Source organism: Eschscholzia californica, unplaced genomic scaffold (assembly GCF_041429995.1).
Source record: "Eschscholzia californica isolate CP2 unplaced genomic scaffold, dmEscCali1.0.p SCAF_2, whole genome shotgun sequence".
Taxonomy (NCBI): domain Eukaryota; kingdom Viridiplantae; phylum Streptophyta; class Magnoliopsida; order Ranunculales; family Papaveraceae; genus Eschscholzia; species Eschscholzia californica.
Window position 1 is genome coordinate 47,388,148 of NW_028238309.1, and position 26,182 is coordinate 47,414,329.

At 37.7% G+C, this 26,182-nt stretch overlaps 3 protein-coding genes and 1 long non-coding RNA gene across 5 annotated transcripts; 3 read left to right on the forward strand and 1 right to left on the reverse strand.

Annotated features, from left to right (window-relative positions):
* The first annotated feature begins 391 nt into the window (after positions 1 to 391).
* On the forward strand, positions 392 to 6,423 carry NPG1 (tetratricopeptide repeat (TPR)-containing protein). 2 transcript variants are annotated; one of them, XM_086660155.1, is made up of 6 exons: positions 392 to 1,161; positions 1,614 to 1,888; positions 2,854 to 3,115; positions 3,423 to 4,633; positions 4,849 to 4,996; positions 5,743 to 6,423. In XM_086660155.1, exons 2-6 carry the CDS (start codon positions 1,727 to 1,729, stop codon positions 6,060 to 6,062), a joined length of 2,103 nt encoding a protein of 700 aa, XP_086516281.1. In that variant the 5' UTR covers positions 392 to 1,161; positions 1,614 to 1,726; the 3' UTR covers positions 6,063 to 6,423. The 2 variants fall into 2 exon arrangements, with proteins under 2 accessions (XP_086516281.1, XP_086516280.1); XM_086660154.1 differs by having other exon boundaries at positions 403 to 995.
* A 2,379-nt stretch (positions 6,424 to 8,802) lies between these two features.
* On the forward strand, positions 8,803 to 10,804 carry LOC147558490 (fructose-bisphosphate aldolase 1, cytoplasmic-like). Its single transcript, XM_086660151.1, has 2 exons — positions 8,803 to 9,098; positions 9,578 to 10,804. Exons 1-2 carry the CDS (start codon positions 9,071 to 9,073, stop codon positions 10,624 to 10,626), a joined length of 1,077 nt encoding a protein of 358 aa, XP_086516277.1. The 5' UTR covers positions 8,803 to 9,070; the 3' UTR covers positions 10,627 to 10,804.
* A 568-nt stretch (positions 10,805 to 11,372) lies between these two features.
* On the reverse strand, positions 11,373 to 12,362 carry LOC147558491 (stress-response A/B barrel domain-containing protein At5g22580-like). Its single transcript, XM_086660152.1, has 2 exons — positions 12,184 to 12,362; positions 11,373 to 11,773 (listed from the first exon to the last, which is right to left on the reverse strand). Exons 1-2 carry the CDS (start codon positions 12,300 to 12,302, stop codon positions 11,575 to 11,577), a joined length of 318 nt encoding a protein of 105 aa, XP_086516278.1. The 5' UTR covers positions 12,303 to 12,362; the 3' UTR covers positions 11,373 to 11,574.
* A 3,834-nt stretch (positions 12,363 to 16,196) lies between these two features.
* On the forward strand, positions 16,197 to 18,195 carry LOC147558492 (uncharacterized). Its single transcript, XR_015234394.1, has 3 exons — positions 16,197 to 16,301; positions 16,955 to 17,020; positions 18,108 to 18,195. It is a non-coding gene; the product is annotated as an uncharacterized LOC147558492 (long non-coding RNA).
* Positions 18,196 to 26,182: the final 7,987 nt, after the last annotated feature.

Here is a 26,182-nt window from a genome sequence, read left to right on the forward strand (position 1 = left end):
CGGATTCGAAAACCCTAGGTTCCCTTTTTCTGAATACCGACTTATTTATTTATTTTTGAGTTTTATATTTTATTTTTATTTTACCTCAATCAAACCATTTTTAAATCTCAATAGTTTTAAGGTTAGATTTTAGTTTAACTTAGTCTCTGAGGAACGAACCGGTCTTACCGGACTTATTACTTGACGCCTGTATACTTGCGGGTGGAGACCTTTTAGGGTAACCTTTTAGGCCCATCACCAACCTAACAAGAACGGTGTGGGTTTAAACTATCCACTTTGTATTTGGTGTGTGGTCCATATATGGATATTTCGAGCAAAAAGCCCAAAGCTAGTAAAGCCCAAAACTAGTAAAGCAACAACACAAAAGGCCTAAAGTCCAACAAATTATTATACGTATTATTTATAGCCTAAACTACATAGGATAAATTTTGATGGCAAACTGCTTCCATCGAGACTCGATCCCAAGACATCATGGGCTTAATGTCCAACCGTTGCACCAAAGGCTGGTGGACTAGTTTTTTTTTTATTAAAGTTCCCTGTTTAAAGTTATTCTGACCTAAAAAAATGGAAAATTGAGTCAGATTCAGATTTCTCGAGTTTCGAACCTGATATCTGGGTTCTGGTTCTTATACAGTTCTTCGTTTCTTTGCTTTTTGTACCACAGATCCATAAAGACTCGGCATTTAAAAGCCTCAACGGTCCTTTCTTCTTCTTCTTCTTTCTCTCTCTAAAATATTGATTGATTCACTGAAACAAGATCGCAATTTTATCAGATTTTAGCAAATTTGCAGTAAAATTCAGATTTCTCTCTCTAATAAAGAAGACGATGAGACGACGTTGGGTTTTAACGGAGATCGTAACGGGAATCACGTCTCTTTGCTATTAATGGGATTTCATTCAAGGAAGAGTTAACGGCCGTCTTATTTCCATTTCTTCCGTCTGTGGACCTACCAAATACCAAACCCTTCCCTATTTGTCGAGATCTATTTTTTCTCGTAAGCATCACATTCTCTCTTTTTCTCTTTCTCTCTCTATGATCTGTTTTTTTTTGGGGGTTCTTGTATGATTTTACCTGAACCCTAGATTTGATTGATTCTTCTTCTTCTTCTTCTTCTTCAAGAAGAAAAGTCATGGTTTGTTCGTCGATTTTCTTGAATTGAGGTTTGAATTTCTCTTGGGCTATTTAATTTTGATTCGCATTCAAATAAAATACCTTACTTTGATTGATTTAGATGCTTGATTCGATCAATTGAATTTGAATTGATCATGGGTATTTGGGGTTTTCCATGAATTTGTGTTTTTTATTTTAATTTAGTGCCATATTTGATGGGTTAATCTTCACATATGAATACAAGTAGCTGACTTTTTTCCCTTGTGGTGTTTTAATTTGCTGTTTGATAATTATACATTCTTTAATTTTAATTTAGGTCATGTCAATTGAGGCAATCTAGTTTCATACAATGTGATTAAAGGCATTTCATTTCGCTTAGCTAGTTTGGGAAATGATAGTTTCTTTGTGTTTCGGTCTATTTATATCGTTGGATGCTTGATCTTTTGTTGGAAAACTACAAGTTGATTGGTAAGATTGAACTTCTTGTGTTTGTTATTTGCAGCACTAAACATGAGCTAATGCAGTTTAGAAGGATTAGGAAATTGCAAAAGAGCGCGGTTAGTTCGTCATGCCACTGTTTTCTATTCAAATTTATGAAGAAAACCGAGTTTGAAAATGTCAAAAGAATCCAATGAGCTTGAGAATGGCATGGAGGTTCGAGAAGTCCATGTCAATGGGCTCTCCATGAAAACTTCGGAAGTTGAAGCAAAGCTTGATGAGGGGAATATTCAGGAAGCAGAATCTTCGTTGCGAGAGGGTTTATCACTCAATTTTGAGGTTAGTTATTAGGATCTTAAGCTTTATGGTTTGTCTCTAATTACTTTTATTTCACATTTGAATATGCATTCTTGCTGTTAAAGAATTTTGTAAATTTTATATTACACTCAAGTGAAATAACAACTATAACGGTAACTTATAAATGAACCAGTCTGGGTAAAGAAGGTGACATTATGCAAATGGGCTAAGTAGGAAGTACCAACTTCTTTAGCAGAAAATGATATATCAACGTCAATGACATTTGAACCTACATTTGTTCATCATCTTGTTCGATGAATTTAAACTAGGTTAGTTAGGATTCCACTAATCAATTGTTTTTATTTGTTCCTCAATTGAATGTTGAACTAATAGTTGTTTTTCGAGCTCAGAGATCCATGATTCCTGAAATGAAAAGCAGAAAAATATTTGGTCGGGTTAAAAGTTGCTAGGGCCTAGGCATATATATTTTCGTGAAAAAGGATTAAATCAGTGGAACGAAACTAGAATTGTGAGGAACCCTTTGTTCCAGAAGATTGATCTTTTAATATTCTTCCCCCATGACTCATGGCGTCTTCATCTGGTCGTTACACTTACACCTTAATTTATATATATCTTTGTACCAAGTGATACACTTGACTTTCATAAGGGCAAGCTAGACAAACTTTTGCTTAGACATAAAGACTTCAGTTTTCATCTGATTGTCCATTTGACTGTAGCTTACTTTCAAGTTTCAAGTTCAGAATACGAGATATGTTTGCTATAACTTTACCCAGCAATGTATGTCAAAAATCAATTCATGCTATATGTTACTCTGGCTTCTAGTTCTTTTTGTGTTCCCTAGCACTCTATTGGTTCGGTATGCCTGTGATTTCTGGTCCTTCTAAGTATGCGATGTTCATTCCATTTTCCAGTCAACATTAACAATGCAACAGAGTTACATAAATCATACTAAATAGTTTTATGATTTGTGTCGATAAATTTTGCAGGAAGCAAGAGCCCTTCTTGGAAGATTGGAATATCAAAGAGGAAATTTGGAAGGTGCCCTTAGAGTATTTGATGGAATAGATCTTCAAGCTGCAATTCAACGCTTGCAACCTTCACTTAGTGAAAAACCAGCCCCTAGTTCTAGACGCAAAAGCTCCCGCGGTAGTGAATCGGTGCATTCAGTTTCCCAGCATGCTGCTAGCTTGGTACTGGAAGCCATATATCTGAAAGCAAAATCCCTTCAAAAACTAGGGAGAATATCTGGTACGAACTTCTATAAGAAACATAGTTCTAGTATTTTTTACTCAAGTTTGACTCAAAAGCAGATTTTGCATCTTTCTGACCTCATATACTTGCATCAACTTCTTTTTGAAAATCTTATTGATATAAAATCAAATGAACGTAGGCATCAATGCACTAAGTAACACTAGCAAAAACTCTTAAGTAATTGTAGCACTTGCGAATATTGTTCCGGAGATCAACAAGCTTCTTTGTGGAGGAATTCTTCCTTTTCTGGTTAGTTTTTCTTGGGCAACTCTTTATCTAAATTGTTTTTGTGTGGCTTCTACAGAAGCTGCCGAGGAATGTAAAAGCGTGCTCGATGCTGTGGAGAAATTTTTTGGTAATGGCATTCCTGATGTTCTGGTGGACAATAAATTGCAAGAGACGGTTAGTAAGGCAGTCGAGCTCCTTCCAGAGCTCTGGAAGCAAGCTGGTTGCTATCAAGAAGCCATGTCCGCTTACAGACGTGCTCTTCTTGGTCAGTGGAACCTTGACAATGAAAGCTGTGCAAGAGTTCAGAAGGGTTTTGCACTATATTTGCTCTATAGTGGTGTAGAAGCTGCAGCACCTAGTTTAGCTGTCCAAATTGATGGGTCTTATGTGCCAAGAAATAATCTGGAAGAAGCCATTCTACTATTAATGATTCTTTTACGGAAATGTTACCTTGGTAAGACCAAATTTGATCCGTCGGTTATGGAGCATTTTTCTTTTGCTTTATCTCTATGTGGACAGACATCTGTCTTGGCAAAACAACTCGAAGAGGTTTTACCTGGAGTATTACATCGATGTGAAAGATGGAACACTTTAGCTCTTAGCTATTGTGCTGCTGGGCAAGACAAAGCTGCCTTGAATCTTCTAAGGAAGTCTCTACACAAACATGAGAAACCAAATGATCTACTAGCATTATTATTGGCTGCAAGGATTTGTAGCGAGGACCCACTTCTTGCATCTGAGGGGGTGGAGTATGCACGAAGGGCGATTTCAAATGCTCAAGGAACGGATGAACATTTAAAGGGAGTAGGTTTACGTATGTTGGGTCTTTGTCTTGGAAAGCAAGCTAAGATTGCTTCTTCAGACTTGGAGAGGTCTTTCCTCCAGTCAGAAGCTCTAAAGTCATTAGATCAGGCAATTACTTATGAACGAGATAACCCAGATCTGATTTTTGAGTTGGGGATTCAATATTCAGAGCATCGAAACTCTAATGCTGCCTTACGTTGTGCAAAAAAATTCATTGATGCAACAGGGGGATCCATATTGAAGGGTTGGAGATTGCTTGCTTTGGTTTTATCTGCCCAACAACGATATTCAGAGGCCGAAGTGGTCACTGATGCTGCCTTAGATGAGACTGCCAAGTGGGAGCAAGGTCCTTTGCTCAGAATGAAAGCAAAATTGAAGATCTCTCAATCATTGCCAATGGAGGCAGTGGAAACATATCGTCTCCTCCTTGCACTGGTTCAAGCCCAAAGAAAATCTTTTGGCCCGCTTAGAAATCTCTCTCAGGTCAAGATACTATTATGCTATGAAGTTCATTATGAACATAAACGCAGATTTCCTTCTCCTATACTCTTCTTAGACAACATCATAATACTGCATTAGAGAAAAATCGAAGTAGAAGATTGTTTTTTTGTTTCCTTTATTCTTTTCAGGTTTGGACTTTAAGCAGAGAATATATTTAATATCTATTTCTGAACTCGTATAGTGCTTTTGTCTGTTAGATCGAAGATGATAAGGTCAGTGAATTTGAGGTTTGGCAAGGTCTTGCAAACTTATACTCAAGCCTTTCACATTGGAGGGATGCTGAGATATGCTTGGAAAAAGCTAGAGCACTGAGGCAATACTCCGCCATTACACAGCACAGTGAAGGTAAGACCTGAATCCTTATTTGTTACCATCCGAGTTCTAGAATTTCATACTGCATTGCTAGTTGAAAGTTTTTATAGAACGAAAAGAGTTGATGGAAGTTTTTCTGTTTAGTATTCACTATTGGTTCCGGTATATAGATAAAAGCTTAATAATATGGGCCACTTCGAAAGGAATGGCTGATCTGCCAATTGACATTAGAAAGTGGAAAGATTGAAAATGTGAAGAAGTGAAGAACATTTTAGACTCTTAAGAAGTTCGCTTGAAACATGAAACTCACCAATTGCTTGTTATCTGCCTCCCCAAGAGACATCCGTTAAACTTGGCAGCAAAACTATCTTCTTTTAGAATCAGGAATAGGTAATGAAAAACCGGTCAGTTTAAGTAGGGTTGGAAGTCTGTCGCCCATAAGTAGGTTGGTTTGCTTACCTAACATGTCTACCGCAAGTCCCAAAGAGAGATGCTTCTTTTGCCTGAAGTGTTTTACTCAGAGTTTGATCAGAAGCTGATGATGCATCCTCCTGACTACTTACTTCCATGTACTGTTTTTTTTAAATCTCAGCGATTTAAAGTTGAAGGTACTGACTGGGACATCAATGCGTCGAGTAAGATTACGAGTAAAACTTTAATTTATTGTAGCACTCCCCTGTACCAAGTTGCACAACTCCATAATATCACCCTTGTTTTTGTCTCAGTAAGTTATAGGAAAGTCTAAAACCACTCGTACATTTCCATGTAACTCTTATCAGGTGTTATTTGCGAAGAACGTGGACAGCTCCAAGAAGCGTTAGCTTCACATTGTAATGCTCTTCCTCTGGACCCGAGTTATGTTCCTTGCAAGGTCTCAATTGGTGCTTTGCTATGGAAAATGGGGCCCAAGTCGTTGCCCGTTGCAAGAAGCTTCCTTTCAGATGCATTGAGGCTCGAACCTACGAATCGCTCTGCTTGGTATTACTTAGGAATGGTTCACAGAGACGACGGACGGATAGCCGATGCTTCTGACTGCTTCCAAGCAGCAGCCATGCTTGAAGAGTCGGATCCTGTTGAAAGCTTCAATTCAATTTTTTGACTACATTCGTCAATCACTTCATCATGGATTTCTCACTGAACTCCGAAAGCTTCCTTCCAAATATCGTCATTCAGCTTATATCGGCTACAGGCTTGCTCTCGGTGCGTCTAAACATTGAATCCTATTGGTGTTTTCCAATACAAAAAATGGAGAATCAGGATGAGGAAAGGGTTTGAGTGGGTAGGATGAATGTATTTGTAGAGTTCATAGATCTCTCAGAGATTTCTAATGTAATGCCTTTCTTTCTTAATTACTTTCTTCTTTCTCATATATATTTATTGTCGGTTTTTACCTTAAATTGTTGCTGAAATGGGTGTAAGAATTATCTGTCCGGAAGGAAATTCATGAGAACTGCATAAAACTATGTAAATTTTTTTATTTTTTGAGTCTCTAAACGTATAAACTCTGTCCATGTATTTTCTTCTCTCATGATTTGAGAAAGGTGTAGAGAGAAAAAAAAAAAAGCAGCTTCTATTTTGTCGGTGAAGGGTTTTTCCCCGACCCCTTGGATACTTTAGGGTGTTTTTTCCCGGCCCCTTAGATAATTAACTTTTCGGGCAAATTACGGGTTTGTTATGAGTCGTAGAAACTAGAAACCAACATGAGGTTTACCACCCATCCACCCTCCTTGTAGTGAGCTTTTTCTAATGGATTCAAATCTTTCATTAACCCTCGTTTGAGTAATTAAAACATGTACTATTATAAACACATTTTCTTAGTGACCCTTCTTAAAATTGTGAGATATGACGTGCTAAAGCAGATAATATTACTAGTTGGTTCACACAATACAATAATGACATGTTGTCACTTGTCGGCATGTTGTGAAATTCATAGGATTACTACCTTGTGGTCTCGGGAGGAAGTGTACTTTAACAATTGACAGAGCTGGATGACACCTAGTCTTAATCACTTAGAACTAAACACTATTTAGCTAGTAACTTCTTTTAAAATCATGACTCCCTAGACTGCCAAAGCCAACAGAATAGCTACTAGCATAGAGGACCAATTTGACTCTCTTGACACCATTTCTTAAAATCAACGCAGACGCTTCGTTCATACAATTGACGGAATCAGTTGGAATAGAGTGCATTATTCATGACGAAGAAGCTGTTGTTCCTCTGGTTATTAATCGATAAGTCGATTTCTCTCTGTCTTGGCTTAATTTAGACAGAGTTTCCTTTCTCTAACTTATAGAGAGATAAACTAATAAGGAATAATGATTAATCAATATTCCTTCTTTCGGACTAACCGAGATAGGTGTTAATGTAGTCGAGGCAAGAATAAATTCTCTTTCCTTAAGACATTTTACACCCCCGTAACAGTACCAAACGTTAGGGTGAATGCCTTCGGGATACAACGACTAACCGTTCAGAATTTTAAGATGGTACTTCTATATTCTGAAAGCGGACGAACCTTTGTCAGTATTATGAGCTCTTGGACTAATGCGGATGATCTTCTATATGCTTCGGAAATTCAAATATCACTTGAAACTTCTTCCTTCCTTTTTCTAGATATTCTAGTCTAACCAGAACTTCTAGAAATACTTCCTAATTAGATATTCTAGGCAAACCAGAACTTCTAATTGTTAGAAGGGAAGATAAGAAGAAAGTGAATTGAATTGATGTTCTAGACGACCTATGATTATCACTTCACTCAAAACTTCTTTCTTCCTTTTCTAGATATTCTAGTCTAACCAGAACTTCTAGAAATACTCCCTTAATTAGATATTCTAGGCAAACCAGAACTTCTAATTGTTAGGAGAGAAGAGAAGAAGAGAAGAGAATGAATTGAATGATAAATGAAGTGAGTTTGGTTGGTTTATATAGGAGTTGAATGGGTATATAGTGTCTGTTGGGTTAAAAGATGTATCCATTCGAAAGGAGGGACTAAACAGAAAGAATAACTGAATATTGGAGTCGGTTGGACCCTGGGACGTCGGATCTGGCTAGAAAACTCGGGTGGAACGCCCACCGTTAGATCAGTCCCGAAATGTGCCCACAGATTTGGATGCGCGTGGTATTCGCTCAAACGACCCCTGATCTAACTTGTCCCGTTTGACGTTTCAGACCCTGACTTAACCGTTTTTTCACCCAAACTTCAAACTCGAATTTCTCATTCATCCGGAATCGGATTCGAGTAATTCTTTGCTCTAAATTTAAGAGCTCGACGAGACGAACGCAATGGCGCGTTCGGTTTCTGAGTTTGACGAGTCGGGTCGAGCCAAAATTGGCTCCGATTCCAACAGAAGCAAGATTTATCATTGCTGTCACAGATAAGGTGAGAGGGCAAAATTCAGAAGAATGTGAAAGCTTGTCTATCCATCACGGCATTTTATGGGCAATGCAACTTCAAATCCCTTATGTTCAAATCGAAAGTGATAATCTAAACATCATCAACTACATCAACGACCAGAAGGAATTTACGCTGACAATCCAGACAGATTATAGTTAAGTCTCTAGAGCTCAAGAACCAGTTCACATATATCATCTTCACTTATGTCCCTAGAGAACGCAACACCAAAGCAGATGCACTAGCTAAATGGGGTAGAATATGGTCAGAAAAGAGTGTGGAATGTCGAGCCGTCTTTTATTTCCTCTTTCAGTTAGTTTGACTGTGTAAGACTTTGTCGGTTTGCTTTTAATATATATTTCTCATCAAAAAAAAAAAAAAAAAAATTGACTCTCCAAAGAAGGGTTGTGAAATGAACCAAAGTAGTTAATGGGTTGTCGGGTCGAGAAAGGGTAAAATAAGGTCCATTCAAAAATAACCTAAGGACAAGAAACCAGGGGGCAGGGCTGGCTGTTTTGTCGGGTCGAAGACGCTAAAACCTGGTGCGCTTAAAAGTAACGTAAGGACAAGAAACCACCTTAGCCCGTCGTATCCGCCGCTGGTACGGGTGGAGGACAAGAGGGTTTATCGTTTATATTAAAACCTAATTAAATCTTCGATTTCTCTCTTCTACACTTTCTCTTCCCTACCCAAGTCTCAATCTCTTTCAACCCACAACCATGTCTTGCTACAAAGGAAAATACCATGGTAACTCCATCACTCTCTCTCTCTTTCTCTTCACTGTACTTCTATCCACTGTTTCTCTCTCTAGTTTAGTTTTTGTTTATAATCTTGTTTTGGGTTTTCATTAGTGATTTCTATTGTTTTTCTAATTTGTCAGTATACTTTGTTTAGAATTAGATGAATTTTTCTGGGTAATTGGTGTTTTTCTATTTCAAATGGTTTTAGATATTATTTAGCTATTTGATGGTTATCTGGCCTTTGGGTTCTTTTTATTTTATCAAGATATTTGATCTAAGCTGATTTATTGCTGATCATATTATAAGATCTATTCAAATTCTTCATTAACATAAATGCCCTTAAATCTCTAGAATAATAGAAATGTTGTATTTTACCTGATCTTTTAGTTGTTGTCTTGTTGATTGATCTCCATTTTGTTTTCATAACTCAGAAAGGGGTAATTCAATTTTTGATTCATAATCTCTCTAACTTGTTCAATTTCACAGATGAGCTTATTGCCAATGCTGCTTATATTGGTACTCCTGGAAAGGGTATCCTTGCTGCGGATGAATCGACAGGAACGATAGGCAAACGTCTTTCTAGCATTAATGTTGAAAATGTCGAATCAAACAGACGTGCACTTCGTGAACTTCTCTTCTGCACTCCTGGTGCTCTCCAGTACCTAAGTGGTGTTATCCTTTTCGAGGAGACACTTTACCAGAAGACAGCTGCAGGAAAGCCTTTCGTCGATGTTCTGAAGGAAGGTGGTGTACTACCCGGTATCAAGGTTGATAAGGGAACTGTTGAGCTTGCCGGAACTAATGGTGAAACCACAACTCAGGGACTTGACGGGCTTGCTCAACGTTGCCAGCAATATTACGCAGCTGGAGCCCGGTTTGCTAAGTGGCGAGCTGTACTCAACATCGGCCCAACCGAACCATCTCAGTTAGCTATCAATGAGAACGCTAACGGGCTTGCCAGATATGCAATCATCTGCCAAGAAAACGGTTTGGTACCCATTGTGGAGCCCGAAATCCTCGTTGACGGGTCTCACGATATCGACCGATGCGCCGATGTGACTGAGCGTGTGCTTGCCGCTTGCTACAAAGCGTTAAATGACCACCATGTTCTTCTTGAAGGAACTCTCTTGAAACCCAACATGGTGACTCCCGGATCTGATTCCAAGAAAGTCTCCCCGGACGTTGTTGCCGAGTACACAGTCCGAGCACTTCAACGGACAATGCCACCAGCCGTTCCGGCCGTGGTGTTCTTATCAGGAGGGCAGAGTGAGGAAGAAGCAACAGTGAACCTAAATGCGATGAACAAGCTGAAGGGCAAGAAGCCATGGTCACTGTCGTTCTCCTTTGGTCGGGCTCTGCAACAGAGCACATTGAAGACATGGGCAGGGAAAGAGGAGAACATTGAGAAGGCACAAGCTGCATTTTTGGCAAGGTGTAAGGCAAACTCTGAAGCTACACTTGGTACATACAAGGGTGATGCTGCACAAGTTGAAGGTGCTTCTGAGAGCCTTCATGTAACAGGCTACAAGTACTAAGTTCTAATCATGTTTTTATTTTCTCTTTTGGTTGTGTGAGGGTTTAAATAGGACAGAGAAAATGGATGGAGGTAGTGTCTTTTACTTTCTTCTTTGGTTTTTGTTTCATGGTGTGGTGGTAGTTGACCTTCTAAAATGATGTTCTCCTTTACTTAATGATATATCTGTTTTATATAAATTTGGCGATCTTCATTATGTGGGCTGGCAGGTTATGTTGGAGGGTTGGGCTGGAACCAGCCTGCAACTCACACTTCTCATGTGATAGGTGGAAGTGTCGCCGTCCCCACAGGTCATATTTGGGGCGAGAGAAAAGAATATGGTTGCCAAGAATAACAATCCCATTATGTGATTTCTAGTAATTACTATACTTCTTCGATTTTATCATAGAGATTGATTTTGTATGTATGTTATTTGATTGAGGATTCTAAGGAAAGGGAACCGCAAACCCATTATGCCAATAATAACAATCCCCTGTTCTCTGGGTTCAGGATTTCCCGCTAACGAGAGACAAGTATGACAAAATCACAACTTCAGCCTTATTAGGTTGACATAACTTCTGTATTACAGAACTCCAATGTTCGACAGTTCGAAATCAAGTGTCACACCTTGTTTTCATCCGAGCTTCATTATCAAGACCAGCCTGTAGTTTTCTTTTCCTTTATTCAGTTTTTATGGAGATGTTAGTTTCAAACATCCAAAAGTAAATCAAAGTTGAGAGGAAAACAAAGACCATTACTGAAAACAAGTAATAGAACAAGAACTCGTACATAGGATTTTACTCGATTTTTTTTTTTATGTAGAAAGAGAAGTAACAGAATAGTAATTTAATCTTAAAAACCAACAATAATCTTCGATGAATGAATATAAACAAAAACATAGAAGTAAACGCACGAATCATAGTATAAGAACTTGACTAGTAATTGGTTTCTTCAAGTACTTTTGTATTGATCATACTGGAGCCTTAACTACAACAGTAGGGAAATCAAACACCAAAATCTTTTCGGCTACTGGAGAGAATATCGCTGCAAATTTAACATGACTAGGATGAGCCATGTAATCATTCAAGTCATTTGAATTACAAAATGTCAACGAAAAGACGTGGGTGAAGCCTTGTCTCAGAACGTCTCGACTTCCCACATCACGTCCCCTGTTAAAAGAACACAAAGTACAAAAAGATCAAAAACCTCCGAAAAACTATTAGAAATTAATGGTCAATATCGAAATTCTCCTAGATAGCGACTATTTACTAGCATAGGAAACTTTCTAATGTTGTAGAATTTTGGCTATTTGAGAGATCATTAATCTCCAAGAAAAAGTTAACAAGTTCTCGAGTATACATGTCTTCAAAGGCGGTTTTTCGGGCGAGCTTACGTTTTCAAGTTCATATTGGTTAGGCTTAAGAAGAATGTATTGGTATTATGTGTCGATATAGCGTATGAAACCAAACGTCTACCAATCGAAAGGTCAACGTAAGAAATCTGGTACAGAAATGGAACGGCTACTCAATGAAACGAGCTTCGAAAATTAGCATGAACTACAGACTATGTAAAGAATTACCATTCGAAGGACTTGACGATTTCAATCTCTGACACCATCTTCTCCATTCCTTTCACTATTTCATCCACATTTACACCTTCCTTGAACTTAGCTATCACCAAATGCTTGAAATCTCCCATGCTTAAGAGCTCCTATGGAAAGAAGATACGAATACAGAAGTTATTATATACGAAAACTAAGATACAATACTTATAGCTCCCACAGTTTATCTTTTTTTATACTTTTTGAGGTTTTGTGGTTGTCCTTCCTTTTCCTAAGGTTTTTGTGCCTTTTGAGTTGTGACCTACATCACATGTTTGTTTGGTCATAATTCTTTTTTCGAACTTTTACACACACTTGTCTCTGTCATTTTCTCTAGGTATAATTTCACATGGTCCAGCTAACATCATAAGAGAGAGTTGTAAGAACTCTTGACTTCATCAGGCAACACAACTTGGAGTAGCAGTATGGGCATTGGGCAAGTCCAAGAAAGACATTCGAGGATATGCATATATATGGCATGGCTACGTATCTAGGCCCGTTGATATGAAGATCCATTTTAGTGAACGCCAGTATGAGTACAAATCGAGCTAGAATATGTGGTGTGACTACGTATCTATCATGGGGAGCATGCCTCGGTTGTACGTGTACATCGAAATTGTGCATACACTGGCGTGCACGTGCATGTACCACTGAGGCAAAAAAAAAAAAACAAACACAACATGAATTTGAGAAGCTAGATGACGAAAAATAACAGAGTAATGTTAAAGAAAGCATTGGAACAACTATTAATGAAAAAACTTAGAAGTAAAACAAGACAATCCCTGGATAGCAAACAATAATGCAACTGGTGAAAGAAAGTTAGGAAGTGGTATTACTAGTTGAAACTGAAACCTCAGAAACTGAACTATCCAAAATCTAACTGGGGTAACTCCTAAGTATACAACAGCTTGTTAAAACCGACAAGAAAACCTGTGTATTTTAGAAACGATACAAGAGCCATGTTAGGCTCCGATAAAACTCAAATACTACGAAAGAAAAAAAAAAGCAAAGAAGAAAAAGTAAGAGGATAATTATAGATGGATCTTTTGACATAAAAGTAAAGTGCGAAGAAAAAAAGATTAAGGTGCTGTTTGTTTTTTCATTTTTTCAGATCTCCAATTCAGATTTCAGATGTTTGTTTTTTAATTTAAAAAAGAGGGGTTGGGCAAAAGGCCCAAAATCAGCCCAACAATATGTATCAGGCCCACTGCAGATAAAGAATGAGGGGCAGGTCCAAAAAAGTCAGGCTAGGGGTGGAATTTCCGAAACACCCTTCTTCTTTTTGAAATTTACGAAACGACCATCGAAAAATTCCCGGGAAACTCGAAAATTTCTGACAAATAATCTGACACGCCTCCCATCAGACTGTGTACTTTCCATAAATTCACAAAATTGCCACCGAAAAATTCCCGGGAAATGCGAATTTTTTTGAAAAATAGTCTGACGCACCTGACATTAAACCTTGTACTTTCCACGAATTTACAGAATTGCCATTACAAAATTTACCAACTTGCCATTTTCGTTCTTTTTTCCAGATTTATTTCTTTTTTATTTTCTCCCACACATATTTCTCTCTCCAATCTCAACAAATTTCGTTCTTTTTTTCCAGATTTATTTCTGATCTCTTTCCAATCTCAACAAATTTCTTCATTTTTGGTAGTATTTCATTGATTTGTATAAAGAAATTTTCTTGTGTACCGGGAACTATTTAGTGTACTGGTCATTTTTTAGATATGTACTACACATTTTTGTACTAGGAATTTTTTTGTGTACCGGGAATTGTTCTGGGTACAAGCCATTTGGTTATGTACTAGAAATTTTTGTAGTGGGAATTTTCTTGTGTACCGGGAATTGTTCTGTGTACTCGCCATTTGGTTATGTACTAGACATTTTTGTACTGGGAAATTTTCTTGTGCACCGGGAATTGTTCTATGTACTGGCCATTTGGTTTAGTACTGAACACTTTTGAACTGGGAATTTTCTCCTGTACCGGAAATGGTTTTGTGCACTGGACATTTGGTTATGTACTTTGATGTTTTTAGAGATGAAGAAGATAAAATGTGAAACAAATAAGAGTGATGAAGAAGAAAAATAAGAACATAAAACTTTTAGAGAGAGAAAGACAGAAAACTTTAATGTTTTTAGAGATTGAAAGAGATGAAGAAGATAAAATGTGAAACAAAATAAGAATGATGAACACCCAAAAATGAGAACATAAAACTTTTAGAGAGAGTAAGAACAGAAAATTGATGTTTTTAGAGATTGAAAGAGATGAAGAAAATAAAATGTGAAACAAAAAAGAATGATGAACATCCAAAAATAAGAAAATAAAACTTTTAGAGAGAGAAAGAAAAGAAAATTTATGTTTTTAGAGATTGAAAGAGATGAAGAAGATAAAATGTGAAAAACAAAATAAGAATGATGAAGAAGATTTTTGGATGTATAAATAAGAAGAAAGAAGGAGTTGAAACAAAATATAATGGGAGGGATCCAAAAAAATTGGCTGAAATTTCGTCAAAAAATGGCGCCATTTTTAAATTTTCAGAAAATCTGAATGTTTCTCTGACATGACGTCATGTACGGGGAATTAATTGCTTCGCTGTCGTCCGTCAGATTGTCAGAAAACACAGAACTTTCCCGTGGAGGGGTAAAAGAGGGATAAATAAAATAAAAACCAGAAAACTGTGAGCTGTCCTGACAATTTGGACTGGGTTCTAAATTTTTTTTTGGGTTGGGGGTAATGCTTATTTACCCTCCATTTTTTGGGCCTCTCACTAAAAAATCCTTTAAAAAAATCTGAAAATTTTGTTGAATTGGGTCAAGATCTGAATTCTGTTAATCAATGCAATTAATTAAACATTGATTCTATTGAAAATTAGACCTGTTTGAAGGATGGGTGATTTTCGAAACCCTAGATTCATATGTAAACAATTTTGTTAATCAATGTAAACAAGAATATGAAACCCTAGATTCGTATTCTTCTCTCAATCAAGGGTTAGAGAATAATTTATACCTTCAATCTATAAGAAACTTGATACAAACCCTAATGCTTGAAAACCCTTGAAGAAACGAGTAAAAAACGACAATAAAATCATTGAAAAACTTCAACAGGAACTGATTCTTCTCCGTTTCGATTCTCCACTCTCTCTGTTTCTGCAACTCCTGCTATGGTGAAGGGGTGGTTGCAAGTTTGATATCCTGCTAGGGTTTTGAGAAAATAATGATTGTTGCAGGGCTTGAGAGAATGTATTTTGTGCTTGTGTCCTGTTAGGGTTTGACAAAGAGATGATGGCTGTTAGGGTTTGAGAGAACATATGAGATGGCTAAGGGATGGGGTTTGGCCGTTTGGGAGAGAATGGTGGCTAGGGCTTGGGAGAGAGGAAGGAATAAATAATGGTTGTCTATGACAAAGGTTTTTGTACTAAAGGTAAGGGTATAAAAGTCATATTTAGAATTCAGACCCATGAATTCAGATGGAAAAAACAAACAATTTACTTATGCATTTTCAGATTCAGTTTTTTTCAGATTCAGTTTTTCAGATTCAGACTCAATAAAAAAAACAAACACAACCTAAGACAAATGGGGGATGGTAAATGCTGCCATATAGGATCGACATGGAAGAAGTAGCCTGTGACATCCCATGTTTTCAAGTTTAGTTGAGGGATTATTTGACATTTGGGTCAAGTCAAAACAGGGGCTAAATTAGTAAAACGTCCAAACTGGGGGGTATTTTGCAATTGGGACAAAACTCAGGGACTTAAAAGGAACTAAGTAAGCTGGCCACCTTATACAACAACACGTGGCATCATTTTGACTTAAAAACGAATTTGCCGTGCATGCATGTGGGACGTGTTGGAAGGGGATAAAGTTTGATTATTTTAAAAATTATACGTGGACCCCACTTCATACCAATTTCCTTTAACCCACTTTTACACCCACAACAGAGAACATATACCCACAACAGAGAACATATATTATGAAATGGGTTTGGTCGTGAGGTTTGGGAGTTTAATGGATTTTTGGCCATGAGGGTTTGGAAGTTATCTTCTTCGATTTCTTCCTGCCTGATTGTCGGAATTCTATGAAATTTGTTCCAGGTAATCCCATTCGACTTGTTCTACATATCTATCCGTTCGGAATTTTCTATTTCGTCCGAATTTGGTGGTTTTATGATAGTTATTTCGATAACTGTATAGTTGTACTAATTTCATTTGGGATCGAAATTTGGAGCTATTTAGACGATTATTATTCGATTTCTTCTAATGGTTTATGTTCAGGATCATGTTTAGAATGTTATGGACTATTTTGGGGTGACCATATATAGACGGGGTGCTGCCGAATTATTTTACGGCTCGAATTTCATATTTGGAATAGTTTGGAAATAAATTGGAATAGAGATAGTTACCCGAATTTTATCATATTTCATATAAATGGACAGTTTCAGCTATAGATTTATAGTATGCAATTCATTATATGATTTGTCAGCTTATGGAGACTCTAAAATGAGAAATAAAAATTATGGGAAGTTGGTTGATGGGTTCGTAGGCATTTCCAATATTCAAGAGACATAGATACGAAGTAAGAGATCGATCGAAATTGGATTGTATTTGAAGTCTTCCAGAGTTGACGAAATTGCTTTTATGTTTTAAGTTTTCGATGTTTTCTTCTCTTTATTGCTTTTGTCGTGCAAGGTTCTTCGTTTAGAACCTGATGTTTCTGTTCGATTTTTTGTTATTCTTCCTTATCCCAGAGTTTGCGAATGAGGAGGAATTGGGTCGTCTGGTAGGCGGGAGTTTTTGGTGATGCAAGGACTGAGGTAGGGGTTCTGAATTTATCCAACATGGTTTTATAGATAATGAATATGCTAGATTTTATAGTTATATATGCGCCATTATAACTAGAGTTTAGGTAGCATGAAACTCGATTTATGTGATGAACTGAAATATGCTTGAAATGTGTTGATGCGATATGAGAAATGGTTTCGAACTGATTTTACGATTATTGTGAACTACTGGGATTTTCTTGTATGTACCCCGACTGCGGATTATGTCAACCTACGGGCACGTAGCCATTGAGGGTAGGATGACATGTGGACACGGGTGTGACCCGTGTGAGACCGGTGAGGTGGGCGACACTAGTCATGAGACCTGTGGGAGTAGAGTGCTTCACTTGCTGGCCATTGGTGCTCGTGCCTCCAGTTCGAGGCTCAGGGACGTACTCCTGACCGCTCGTCTGGGAGGTGACATTGATTGGGAATCCCTCTGCTTTGTGGCGATATGACTCTTGGTTGTTCCACTTCCGTGTTTGATAAGATAATGATTTGAATGAGAAAATGGGTTTCGAGATTGAATGAGAATATTGGTTTTGAGATATGAACGTAACTGATTTTGAAAGATTGCATTAGATGCATGACAGGGTACCGAAGAGAATGAGGTTCAGGTCCTTCCATGGGTATTGGGGGACGGCTCTCTTATTCGAACTCGGTGATCTAAAACGTATTTAGATACTTAAGGTATATATGTATCATGAGGTAAACTCTTCAATGATTGCGGAGTCCCTTAGTGGGAGAGGGACTTACCGGCTAGGGGTAAGTCTCTTTCTCGAGGAGACGTAGTGCATTAGCTAGTGCCATAAATGGGCTGGTACTATCTAACGCACTCTAGGTTCTCCTGAGGTACTCTCCTCTTATTGGGAGCGCACCATGGGTGGGCAGCTAATCACTGCTATTGCTTGCTAGATTAAGGAAAATGGTTTTGTATATAGTATATACTGTAACTGGTTTGATAACTCGTTTTGTCATGATGTTCACAACTTATTAAAGGAACTTTTGAAAACGTGATGGGTTTTGGATTGGTCTTCTACCAGAATAACTCGTGTCGATGAGTATTCTGACCCCCTACCAGTTGTTAGTGTGCAGGTTCTTGGTTGTAGCCTCGAGGCGGAGTGTGTATTCCGGCCGGTGATCTTGTCTGACGAGGCTAGTGGAGTTTTGTCATTTTATATGGTTTTTTCTTTATTTCCAAGTTATGTATTTATTGCATAAACCAAACTCTAATATTTATATACGTAAAACTTTGAGTTGTTTATAAGTTGTATCGGTGTTTTATGAGGCGTTTGTATTTTTGTGGTTCGGGTTTCGACCCGAAACTGAGTTGAGTTTGTTTAGCTTCCGCTTAATAGTTTATTCTTGTTTATGCGAATGTATGGTTTGCATGACAGGTTTTGCAGGTGCGACCGGTTCGATTTACAGAGGAGACTCTGCTGGATTTTAGTCTCGTCTGTGAATTGTCGGGGCGTGGTCGTGTCTATTTTGGGACACGGGGCGTCACATAGCCACTACAGCAAGGCAGCATAAGAAATATGTCCTTCTCTTGGCATATTTTCACACGACAGATTGTGCACGATTAAACCAATCAAGAAACAGTTCCCCTTAGTACCAATAAACAAGTTTGATCCCTAGACGAAACAAGACTAAGAAGACAAACAATAAATGCAAATGGTAATTTCCTTCCACGAGAAGAACTTAAGAAAAACTCTAAAAAATCTTAGATGTCGAGTGTGAAAAGTGGATTTCTAAATGATCTCTTTTCTACATGTCCATTTAGAGATGTCTTCTCCAATGCAACACCCAAGAGAAACTCTAAAACCTATATATTGACCGTAAAATTAATTGATTTGTTTATCTGGCACTTAGATTAGAGGTCCTCAAGAAGACATTCTAAATTTAGAGGGTCTAGATCTCCAAAATAAATCTTGTCACGTCACTCTAGAGATTCATGTTGAGTTTTACATTAGAGATGGTTTTTAAAAATAAACTCTACAAAAATCATATATGGCACTATAAGTTTTACAGTTTGGGTGTTGCATTGGAGATGCTTTTAACAACGGAAGATTTCATTTTTAGATACATTTTGGGTTGTGTTCGTATTTTTTCTCATTGTTTGAATCTAAATCAATTGATTCCAATTGATCTAAAATGGGTACACTCAGACGAGCCAAACAAAACCAAACATTTTGAAATCTGGCTTTCAGTTTCAGATTTGGCGTAGGATGATCCTAATTTTTTTTTTTGAGATAAAAGCTAATAACATAGATAACCATCCATACGGATGAGAGTTACATGAGTACAACACAATTATAAAAGAACCAAATGTCAAAGTGTTAAAACAGAGGGGTTTAAAACTGATGTTGCCAATTCATGAGGAGCGTAATTGGCCTCCCTGTAGCAATGAGTAATGTTCACCTCCCTTTGATTTAACTCGACACGCAGCTTGGTGAGATCATGTATAAGGTGCCACGGACATGAATCTGCACCGTTGGATATTAGGTTAACTATTGTTAGGGAGTCTCCTTCTAAATCAAATGTGTATATTCCCATTCTCTCCACCGGTCGAAGCCCTAATTCGAAACTTTTTAGTTCACTGTGCAAAGCTGAAATCGGATGGAAAACCGCCGTCATCGAATCCACCACCTCTCCTCTCCAATTCTTAGCTACTGCCGCCGCACCTGCTCTACTAATGGTGTATGCTCCATCCACATTAATCTTGATCCTCCCAAAGTTTGGAGGTTTCCAAGCTTTCTCCTGCAAAACATTTGAAAAAGAGGGGAAAATAGCAATCGAAGGAATACGACGAAGGTCGAGAGAAATATTACTCCAAATTCGATCCAGATTAGTATCCGACTGTTGAAAATGAGATTCATTTCGATATTTCCACCAGTGCCACAAGAGATAAGTGTATTTATACCACTGTTCAGATGCTGTTACCCCTTGATTAAGTAATTGTTTCAAATTATCTATATAATCATCTGTTAGATCTATGAGCTTGTTGTCTTGCGAAGAGCATATAAATGATTTGAATGTGGGACACATACCAAATAGATGTTTTGCTGTTTCAATTTCTCCCTCTTGACACATCTTGCAAATCTGGCTAACATTGCATATTCTGATCCCAATATTTTCTAAAGTGGCTACCCCATCATGAAGTATTCTCCAAATAAAATTTTGTATTTTCGGATCCATATACGTCTTCTTCCAAAATTTTGACCAAGGAAAATCATTTAACTCTGTAGGTAGATTAGGTCTTGATTTTATGGAAGAATAATACAACTTTGAAGAGAATTTACCTTGTTCTGTTTTCTTCCATATCAACTTGTCTTTCTGGTATGAAATTGGGATAGTAATGTTCATAATAGCTATGATGGAATCTGTAGTAAAATATTGTTGGAGTAAAGATATTTTCCATGAATTTGTCTGATGGTCTATCAAATCCCGCGACCCAAATAATATTCTGTGGTAAATCCTGAATTAATGTTGGAATGTGATCTATGATTTCAGGTATCCATTTATCTTTCATTGTCCTTGTATCCGTTCCATCACCTATCATCCATATTGTATTGTTGTTCATAGTCTCTCTGACTTGCAGTAGTGATCTCCAAAATGGAGAAGCAGGTAAATTCTTGTCTACAGTCCAGAAATCTCCATGTTTTAAGTATTTTGAGCTTAGAAGCTTAACCCAAATTGCCTGTTTATTTGTTAAGAACCTCCATGCCATTTTTGCTATCAACGATTCATTGACTTCATTGAGAGAACGAATACCTAACCCACCATACTTTTTAGAACTACAAATAATATCCCAATTGATAAAATGTAGTTTTCTTTCATGAGTTCCATGTCCCCACGAAAATGATCTCTCTTCCTTTTCTAGTGTATTAATGACTCCATTAGGAATCATTTGGTAGCTGAATGGATAAACACATAAAGGACTAAGGACTGACTTTATAAGAACAGTACGCCCTGCTTGTGAGACCAATCTCTGTTTCCAACCCGAGAGAGTTTTTTTGAATTTTTCCTGTAACCACTCAAAGCTCTTTATACGGTTGCCCTGCTTTAAGAGAAGTGCCCCTAGATATTTCGATTGGGTAGTCATTATAGGAGCTTGAAGAGTATTAATATAAGTTTCTTTCATTGCAGTTGGAACTCCTGAGCTGAAGTAGATGGAGGATTTATCGAAGTTTACCGATTGTCCTGAAAAATTCGAATACATAGACATAAACTCAAGAATGGCAGTTAGATTCGCTTGTGATGCTTTTCCGAATATAATAAGATCATCTGCAAATAAAAGATGAGATATAGAGGGGCTGGAGGGGTTAATCTTGTAACCTGTAAACAAACATTTAGTTTCATAATGGTGAATAAGAAGAGAGAGGGCTTGAGAGGTGAGGATGAAGAGGTAGGGTGATAGGGGGCACCCTTGCCTCAAACCTCTAAAACCCTTAAAACTCCCATATAAATGACCATTAATCAGAATACTAAAAGTGGGGGTGGTAATACAGTGAAGGATAAGTTGTAGAAAGGGACCATGAAGTCCCATGGCTCGAAGAACCAATTCCAAATACTGCCAGCTTACTCGGTCTTAGGCCTTAGCCATGTCCATTTTTAGGGAAAATCCACCACTCTTAGACTTAGAGCTATGCATTGAGTGTAAGACCTCTTGGGTGATAACAATATTGTCTAAAATCTGCTTGTTAGGCACAAAAGCATTTTGGGTCCACATAATGTTATCTTCGAGAAAAGGCTTAATACGATTAGCTATAATCTTAGTGATGAATTTGTAGATGGAATTGCAAAGTGATATTGGTCTGAAGTCAGACGCGCAACTAGGAATCTTGACCTTTGGAATTAAGGCCAAAGTAGTAAAATTAAGTGAGGAATTTATATCACCTGATCGAAATATATTCTGAATATAGTTGATAAGTTCACTACTTATTTTGTCCCAATTGAGCTGAAAATATTCGCATGGTAGTCCGTCTGGACCATGACTTTTATTAGTACCCATATTCATGACTACTTCTTTAATTTCCTCCGCTGTTGGGATTTCGGAGATGGCGCGTAAGTCTTCCTGCGATATCACTTTATAAGCACTGAGAATTTCCATCGGCGGTTGAATTACCGGTTCAGCTGTAAACAGATTCTGAAAGAAACTAATTAGATCATTAGCAATTTCACTTTCGTTAGATGTAACATCACCTGACTGAGTGCGCAATTGATGAATTCTATTCTTTTGTTTTCTAATTGACATAGAAGCGTGAAATGCCCTTGTATTCCTATCGCCGTTATTTGCCCATTTCTGACGAGAGCGTTGTTCACATTTTATTCTTTCGACTTCTTCCAAATGAATAATCTCCTCTTGTATTGAGCTTTCTACTATCATAGATAAACTCGCTGGCTGCAATGATTGGATATCAAGAAGTCTCTTTCGTAAAGCTATAAGTCTATCTCGGAGGATATTAAAAGACCTTTTACTCCAAAGTAATAAAGATGACTTAACCAATTGAGCCTTATCATAAAAGGAGCCTATAGCCGAATCCCAACTGTTGGAAAAAGTCTCAAAGTATTCTTCATGTTTGGTCCAAAATTTTTCAAACCTTTGGATGGTCGGTAGTATTTGACCCTGTACTTTAAGCTTGAGAAGAATTGGAGCATGATCACTTGCATACCGAGGGAGATGAAAAACTCCAGAATCCGGATAAGTTAAAAGCCAATCCGATGATGCCATTGCTCTATCTAGCCGTTCTTGGGTTAGATGGTGTCGATCTCTATTATTTGTCCAAGTGAATGCAGGACCATTGAACCCGAGATCTATCAACCCACTCTGTTGGACGAAGGATTGGAAGTGGTTCATGAAAGGAGAACTCTGCGATCCTCCTCGCTTTTCTGAATTATGTCCAATTGCATTCATATCCCCGATACAGCAAACTGGGTTATTAACTGAAGATAAAGTTGACAAAAAGTTAGTCCAGAAGTTACGTCTATCTTGTATGCGAGGTGGACCATAGATAGAAAATAAATCCCAATCGAAAAGATGATTATTATCATGAATAGTTGCATGAATTAAATTGCAATTCGAATAATTAATATTAATATTAATATTATTAGTCCAAAGAAGAACAAGACCACCACTTCTTCCCTGGGAAAGAACTTGGTGGCAATTATTATATCCTAAATTATGAAGAAAAGAAAAATTACATAAATACGGTAATTTAGTCTCGGAAATAAAAACTAAGTCAGGCCTAGTGGCCCTCAGGAACTGATAAAGAGCATTCCTTGTCGGGTTGTTCCCAATTCCCCGACAATTCCAAGCAAGGATACTCATTCTTCCATCGGCTTTAAGGTAGCCGAAACCTTTTCAACTGCTTTGTTAGTGACTATCTCCCTCGCCATTCTCTTGTGAATTCTGCCTCCTTCCTCTAGATTCTCCCTACTAGATGTCCCATGCACATTATTAGTACCTGATTGAAGATGACTTATAGGAAAATTAAAGGGAGATTTTGACATTCACCCCCACTTTTATATCAATATTAGGGCTACACCCCCGATTTTTTAAAACTTTTGATTTATACCACCACGTGGACGGAGACCGTCAACTCAAAGTTAAGTGGAGCGTGTGCAAAACCCATGTGCGAAGTAGGACGATAATGCCCTTTTTTAATCTAACGGATCTCAACCGTTCACAAGATTAATGGTTCAATACTTCACCCATTAAATAATCTCAGGTAGTCTTTCTCACCCTATAAATTTCTCACTCTGCTTCGATTATTCAAGGATATTGGAAATGGTATGTGGGCTGCAAGTGGTTTCTCACTCTATAGATTAACAGGTAGTCTTTCTCACCCTATAAATTTCTCACTCTGCTTCGATTATTCAAGGATATTGGAAATGATATGTGGGTTGCAAGTGGTTTCTCACTCTATAGATTAACTTTGATGAGGTTGATTTCTTGATAATGACAATGGAGATTCCTTTCTCTTGTTGCTTTAGAATCTCTGAATCTCGTATTAGATTTTGAAGCGAATTGTGGAAATGTTCGACCTAATTTGGTTAATGAAGTGTTTATTGATACGCTTGAATTGATTTCTTCCTGGGTTTATGATTTTGATCGATCTCTCATTGATTTGACAAGAGTCATAGAAATTTGTATGTTGCTTAGGTTCAGGGAAGTTTAATTAGGTTAAAAGATGTAAATGAAAGTAAATTTATGAGTTCTTGTGTTTGCTTTTGTTTGGAAACAAATGCAAAATGCATGATTGAATGTGATTATGACTGTTTTGGAGCTAAAGATGAGAAACAGAGATGTTATATTAGATGGTTGAAAGGCGCTGACATTTTAGGTTGATTGATTTTCGGGTGAGTGAAAAAGGGATTCGGCTAAGAGTTAGTTCCATAAATTTCAGCCACGGGATCAAAGATGATGGTGATGGTTATGATGGTGGGCGGTGAAGATGAAGATGGTGGCGGCGGATGTGGTGGTCGGAGAAGATGAAGATGATAGTGGTGGTTCTCAATGAAGGTTGAGTTGTTGTGGTAGGTCGAAGAAGGTTATTATTGGTGAAGAAAGAAGAAGATGGTCTTAGATGGAAATTGAAATGTAAAGAAGGGTATTATTGTCCTACTTTGCACATGGGTTTTTCACACGCTCCACTTAACTTTGAGTTGACGGTTTCCGTCCACGTGGGGGTATAAATCAAAAGTTTCAAAAAAACGGGGGTGTAGTCCTAATATTGATATAAAAATGAGGGTGAATGTCAAAATCTCCCAAAATTAAAAGGAATGTTCTGACCAATAGTACGTGCTCTCTTGACCGAATTCAAACGTTCCAAGATATCTCCAAAATTATTATTCAGAGACACTCCTATAGATTCTCCTATTGGGCTGGAACCTAATATACCATCACTACAAGAAATGTTAGTCCCTGGAAAAGACTCTAATTATTTTCCTTGTCCTCTATTCGACATGATCACTTTAAAGTTGTTCGGGTATTTGGGGATCAAGGTCGATTGAAGTTTAGATCGTTGAGACTCGGTCAAATTCATTTTTAGAAGATCCCCAATAAGTAAATTAATAGGACAGAAAGTTAAAGTATGGCCTATTCGACCACAAAGATTGCAAAATCTGGGTAATCGTTCAAACCGTAATTCAACCGAAATAAGTTGATGATTAGACAGTTTTAGGTTCACCCTGTTCGGCAGAATATCTGCGACATTAACTTCCACACGAACTCGACCAAATAACGACCACTTTGCAGCGTCTTCGGGAGTAGTTGGTACATAATTTCCTATAGTCGAAGCCACCCTATTGATATTAGTGTTGTTCAAATGCCGAATAGGAATTCCATGCATTTGGATCCAGAACCATACTTTGTCAAATGTATGGTCGATTGGAGCCAAAAGGGGATTGCACTCTTGTAAAATAATGAGTTCATCCATTATGACCCAAGGTGATCGAACCATAGCCATTTCGAGTTCTGTTCCCGTTGAGAAGCGAATAAGGAAATGATTCTCTTTGATTTCTATGAGAGAAAACTTGTTAGGACCATATATTACTCGAGACAGCCTAATCATGGCCTGACTAGTATCAATCCTCTTGTCACTGCAGAACTTTAGAACCCCATGTTTATTCACCGAAGATTCCAAACTGAGATGTTCGAATCCTTCTACTGTTTGTACTGATGGTTCTGCAGTTGTGAGTTCCTCTAGTTGTTGCAACAGATCAGAATTTGTAGCATCCATACTTAAAGATTATGATAAGAAAGAAAAGAGATAGAAACCAGATAAAAGAGAAGAAGATGAGAAGAAAAAGGATGAAAAGAGACTAAATCTCAACCAAAAGATATCCAAAAGAGAGAAGAACTCTAGAGTAACCGTCTAGGTAATCGAAAAAAACTGCTAGTAACCACCCTAAATCGGTGGCGCCGCCACCCAAAAACTAAAAGCCACCAGGAAATAAATTCGCACCACTCCACTCCTTCTCTCTCCAGGGAATACAATGGATGATCCCAATTAAAACACACTCAAATTATCTCATCATATTCTTATTTGTGAGATTGTATAGGCAATGCCCAAAATTGTTAGAGGCAAGCTTGCTAAAGGCAATCCCTAAAATAGTTAAAGGCAATGTGTGTATATGAGGCAATGCTTTAGT